This window comes from Orbicella faveolata, unplaced genomic scaffold, assembly GCF_042242905.1.
Source record: "Orbicella faveolata isolate gen_17 unplaced genomic scaffold, um_ofav_v1 contig_2, whole genome shotgun sequence".
In the NCBI taxonomy this organism is placed as follows: domain Eukaryota; kingdom Metazoa; phylum Cnidaria; class Anthozoa; order Scleractinia; family Merulinidae; genus Orbicella; species Orbicella faveolata.
The window spans coordinates 8,568,872-8,575,000 of NW_028301547.1; the positions used below are offsets into that span (position 1 = coordinate 8,568,872).

General features: G+C 38.2%; 1 protein-coding gene across 2 annotated transcripts in view; it reads left to right on the forward strand.

The window, feature by feature from the left end:
- The first annotated feature begins 2,403 nt into the window (after positions 1-2,403).
- Positions 2,404-6,129, forward strand: part of LOC110043881 (uncharacterized) — an 8,446-nt gene continuing 4,720 nt past the window's right edge. Inside the window, exon 1 of one of the 2 annotated variants that reach the window (XM_089289410.1) lies at positions 2,404-2,535. In XM_089289410.1, coding sequence (XP_089145536.1) covers positions 2,418-2,535 — 118 coding nt within the window. In that variant the 5' untranslated portion in view covers positions 2,404-2,417. Of the gene's footprint in view, positions 2,536-3,061; positions 3,218-6,129 lie in introns of those variants that run through there. The other variant, XM_020749382.2, reaches the window with a different exon arrangement.

Genomic DNA, 6,129 nt, shown 5'->3' on the forward strand with positions numbered 1-6,129 from the left:
TTAAATGACGTACCACAGCAATTACTGCGCGCGTTATCTGTACACGCGTACAGCTAAGACGCGCGCGCATTCTATTCAGAAGAGTAATTACAATCAGTAGAAATGAGCAAAAACCTCATAATTTCATTTTCACGCAGAAAACATATGTGACTTGAGTAAATTTGGCTTTCCAAGGGGTGGCAGAGAGAAATGGCCTTATATCTTCAGCCGTTTAAGGTGACTCAAAACAGTTTCCAGTAGTTAGTTTTTTGTTGGGTCATTATAAGCACCGTTTATTACTTGATGCAACAATCATGGTATCACAATACTGCCCAATCATTTATTGAACACGTTGTTATAATTTTTAGGACCCAATAGGTTACCATAGGAACAGTATGACCTGCTAAAAACACCCTTAAATACAGCTTTAGGGGCTTATAATTCAAAAAAGGGACAGAGAAATTGTTTTTATTTTATCGAATTTTAATAAGCATGATAGGACGCAACTTTCGGCAAAGTTTAAAAGTATATAGGGTTCGGAGCCACCATAAATTTTCAAAACAGCTCTTATTACGTCACAAAAATGATGACAACGTGTTGACCAATGACTGGGCGTTATTTTGATTCCGTGATGGTAGCAACAAATGTTAAAGAGCGGTTAGAAAATCCAAAGTGCTGGAAACTGTTTTGAACCACCTTAAAAAAGTCTAGCTGCATGCCTTCGGCCGCTGCTCGATCAACTCACCTACGGCGGCTGTTTCTACAAGTTTTCAGTGCCAATAAAAGGGTAAAGCATGGGTAACAACAAAAACTTTAATTATCAGATCACTGATTAACTGTAATTGTGTAAAGTGTGTATATCTGTGGGTTTCAGAGGGGAAAAAACGTACTGCGCAGCTTTCGGCGCATCCCTAGCTCTACTTGCGGGCTCAGGAAATAATGCAGGTTGCAATGGTGGAAAAAAACAGTGGACTGCTATAATAAGGTACGCGAGGATGTCGTTCGGTTGATTTATTTATACTTGGGCAAGCATGAATTTTTTTCTTTAGCATTTCATTGTTAAGATAACAAGGCTCCCCTACCTGCTGAGAGGCTCTCTTGCTTGCTTCAGTGCTTTGCTTATATGAATTTACTATGTCAAGAGTATCTGTCGAAAAAAGTATCATCGCACCGCAATTTCTTGTGCACCGCGGGAAAATAAAGGGTTCGATCGGAATCCTTTTTCAGGTTAATTTAGTCCGAAATTCTCCACGAAAACAATACCCCAGCTTTATATTAGTGACGTTGAAATACAGCTGCTTACCGGGAAAATTGGAAACGCATATAAAGTTCGTGCATTTTTTTTGTTGTTGTTGTTTTTGTTTACACGATCGACGAAATTCCCGCCATTTTCTTCAAAGTTGGAGCCTTGCGCCCAGCCAAAACTCGCGTATGCTCAATACGCTTTTCGGCTCTGAATGTGTGGGTATTATTTAATTATTTCTCTCAGTCACAAAGATAACAATAGTTAGAGCGTCTAGATGAGGTTGCGGTATTATCAGTTATCAGTTAAAGCGACGGCGATTTTGCAGTTCTCAATTATCGGTTAAAAAAAGAAACATCATCATCCCTTTGTTTTGCTTGTTTTATTGATGTTTTTGTTGTCGTTGCTTTTTGTCGGGGGGGGGAGTACTTGGGTATTGAGATCGTGTATTAGTAATGCAAATTTAACGTCTACAGAAGCCCCAACTGATCGTAATCGCGTGAGTTCATTTAGCTTACAAAAAATTTGGTTTATGCATACATACTAAAGATAATTCGAAGGCCCAAAATTTTCTCACAGATATTCGATGCTTTACGGTTGATCAATCATGTAAGTGCTCTCATGAAATTTTAAGTGTTGTCAAGTTACGCTGCGTGTAAATTATTAAGTTAATAAAAGCAAATTCGTGTAATATTTGTGGCGAAGCTAATTGATGCCAAGTGATATTATTGTATTGTTTTGATTTTGCAGCAGCATTAGTAACTTAACTCTATCATTCAGTATGCACTGTAAATTTGCAGTACTTTTTTTCTGCTTTACGTTACGACGACTTTCTTGAGGTTCATGAAGTATTTACTTCTACCTCCACCTTTCTAGTTTCCAGACTCCACACAGGCTCGACGGCTTTATTTCGTGCTTCGTGTTTCCTCTGCATATTAGTGTGCTACATGTAAACAAAACACATTTATTTTTCCTTCGAGCAAACAGAAACATGCAAATCCAGCAGCAACTACAGTGCATCCAGGCATTTCTGTTTTAAGTACTATTTACAAACACCTTTTGTTATTCAAATTTCCCAGCAATGTGCAAAAGAACTCTTTGTTTCATGTTCAGCGGCCAATAGTTCTCTGTTTAGCAAATTAATAACAATAGGTGACGTCACCGTTATCTTTGTTATAGTTGTTGAACATTTTGTATGCTACTACATAACTGCCATACAAGTCTTGACCACGAAGCTTCACAGTTTTCAAGAGTCGCCATGAATTACATTTTCTTGTTGGTCCCTGCCCTGATGCTTGGCTCTTTTCATGGTGGTAAGCAAATTTAATATAATCCCATCACCTGTGTTGAAAAATTTAATACAAACCCCTAATGCAAATAGCACACCCTCGAGGTGTGGAAAAGGCAACAGAGCTTGTAAGAATCACGTTATCCGCAAGATCACGGTTTGAGAACCGTTTTCTTTTGTGCAACTTTCCTTCTTCTGAATCAGCACCGATTAACTCCAAACACGTTGCCAACTGATTGTAAATAATGGAAAACTAACTGAGACGGTGTAGAAAATTCGATACCCTAGCCTGTTGAATAGATCAGCTTTTTCTAAAAGCATGTCAACCCCAAAATAAGTTGTTTCAAAACAGGTCTGTAAAAAATAATAAATTTTACGTAACTCTGTGTTTGGCGCTTGCCCCTGCATGTCTGTAGTGATCAAAACATTTAAATAATTCAGTCAAAACAAAATGAAAACTAGCGAGGCAAATCCAAGGAAACAACTGTGCATCCGGGTATCTCATTTTCTAAATTATTCATTTTCGTAATATCTGAATGTATTTTAATATTGAACGTTTGTTCATTGAACAAATATTAGGCGCAGTCACGAAACTTTCTAGTTTGTAGAATACAGTTCTTTTAGTTGGAACTCAACGTATCTAAGATTCGCCATGAATTACGTCCCTCTGATTCTCGCTTCTCTTATGGTTTGTTCCCTGCATAGTGGTGAGTTGTTACCATGTAGTATCGTTGTTTGTGTTTTAAGCAGTTTTAGCACAGATCCTTTCGCATATTCTGCCAGCATGCAACTGAATGACACACCCTCGGGGTGAAGATGTGGGTAAAGGCAACTAAGCTTGTCAGAGTCTTTTTGTTTGCAAGGTCATAAGTTAAAAAAGTAATGCCTTGTTTTAAAGTTATATTGCTATCACGAGCAAGCTGGCGTAGATTGACAAATTCTCACTCGAGTTATTAGAGAGTTTAAGCATCACGTTTACGGCAGACGGCAAACGGCAAAGGTTACCTCTGATTGTTTATTCTTTTCTTGTAATCCTTACTTAAATCACACAAAAATAGAAAAATGTCTCCTGTTATTCACCGCAGATACAAGTGTTTTCACTCTGCTGTACAACTGAAGACAGACAGCAAAAGCATCATTTTTGCCGTTTACCGCGTGACGTAACGTCATGCTTCATCTCTCTATTTTGCTAGCGCTGTCACAGCTCAACGTACAACAAAACATTTCTACTTGTGTAATAATTTTTGCTCACAGAGTATTTATTCAGTTGAGTGCGGTTTTGATGGAAACTGTCGCAAATGCATAAATGAGAATGCACATGAAAAATCTCTCAGTCGAGGGAAAATCATTTTAAAGTTTATGCATGGTTACAAATCAAGGCGTAGCGAAGTCGTTTGATATTATTCTCGTACGCGAGTGCACCGCATTCAAAGAGCCAAATTGCACACGCCATTCAAAACATTTTGGCTCAATGTAAGGCTCCTTATTGTAGCGTAAAATGCCTCTTTCTAAGACTATATATTTAACTTAGGAGCAGTATCAGTACAAAAATAGTTAATATTTTGGTTGATTCGCCGAAAGCAGCCCAGTTCATCGAAAAGCAGGTGTATGCTAAAACAAAAATTCACACCACGCGGTTATCATGCCACGCTTATTTGGCCAATCAGCGATGATAAAAGTCACGCCAAAGTGATCGCGCCACTTTTGTTAGAAGTTTGCCAAACATCTGTTCGAATATTACGCCTCCATCAAGTAGCAGGATAAATTCATTCATATCTACCACTAAACCAACATCAATAAAGCTAACATAAAGCGCGAAAAAGGAGTTTCCAACGTAGCTAGTCAACCCTATGAAAACAAAATCACCGTACTTAATTCAAATAGCTCAGCATTGTTCTATAAACAACAAAAACAAATATTTTTGAACATCAGCAGAAAATAACATTGAATTAAAATTATTTATCGAATCGTTTTAGCTCTGGAATGCATATGCCTGCTTGATTTGAATAGATTTCAAATATCTTTAAAAAAAAATTAAAATGATTCATTTTAGTAAAAGAAAACAATATTTATCAACTGATTTTGTACGAAATGTTAAAGTATGCTCGCGCAGCATGAGATATAATAGTGATGGGGTTGCTGGGATATCAGCCTCCGACGCAGACGCTCTTTAGACTCGTCAAGCAACATTCCTTTCCCACGAAGGGTCCAGGTGGGGAGGAAGATTGCGTGACGAGTCCAAAAGCATGTCTGAGTAGGGGGCAACTGTCATATCAGTTATCAGTTTAACACTGTTTGGCGATTCCTTCGCTATCAGTTAAGATTTCAGCCCATTGCTCACCTTTCAGTAAACTTTGGCACATCTCATATATATCTCCAACGCAACATTTGTAAGTTAACAGATCTACCATAGTCTCGGCTAACAAATTAAGAAGTCTGCAATCAAAAACTAGGAATTGTACGAAAAGATAGGCACTCCTTCAAGTCCATATATATTAACTGTAAATCAAAACGCGTCCAAAGTAAAAGAAGCTAGTATGCATGCAAAGAGGCTGCAAACATTTCTTTTATTTCCTCTTAGGTCCAAGCAGCAGAAATATTGAATTATCAATATGTTCAATTCAACTTAATTCAAATACTTTATTTTACACTATACAGTGCATTTTAGATACAATTTATAGGAAAAGTAATGAAAAAACTGCACTACTGCACTTCCAAAGTCAGGTTGATGTGAAATACAAACATTCACTACTCAAAACAATGCTAAATCGTGCATTCAAGCTTTCCTCAAGTAGGCCCTTTGCACGATCCGGTCACATGGTACGGAATAAATTGCGCTGGGACGCAAGTTACACAGTGGGATTTCCAAACAAAGGAACTCGTTCCAGTCCAGCCTGACTGGAAGTTCCACTGTGTAACTTGCGTCCCAGCATGATTAATTCCGTACCACGTGACCGAATCCTGCAAAGGGCCTATTGGTAGCTTTTCCATCAAGAATGTGGACGTCTCAAGGAGACCAAACCAGTTTATCATACAAAAGTTGTATAGGAGAGAACAAGTGCCTGATTCAGCACCAGTCCTCTCACCAGCAGGAAGTTCCCATCAGAGTTGTTTTGCCATTCAAGGACCAAAAATCGGCGAACTCTGTGCGAAGACAACTTGGCGGATCTGAGCCGAAATATAAAACCGAGATCCCTCCTGTTTATACCAGCCGTTAGATCAAAGATGAAATCAAGGTGAAAGAACAGAAATTAAACCTCCCGTTGTGAACCAACCAATCAGTTTAAGTGTGATCTGTGCGATGCAGATTAGTATAGGTAATCATACGGTTTCGAGTTCAATTTGGAATTAATTTGCACGAGTGAGTTTTTCAAAAAGCTGAAATTGCACGAGCGGCTTCAGCGAGTGCAATTTCAGCTTTTTGAAAAACTCACAAGTGCAAATTAATTCCAAATTGAACGAGAAAAACTGTATGATTACTTATTAATAATATAAACATGGAAAAATTCGCGTGGAGGAAGTGCTGGGAAGATCTTTCTTGAAGCCATTTTTTCTCATTCGAGAAAACTTTTCTCAAAGTTTCCGCACAGAATTTTCGTCATCATTTCACGTGATATCA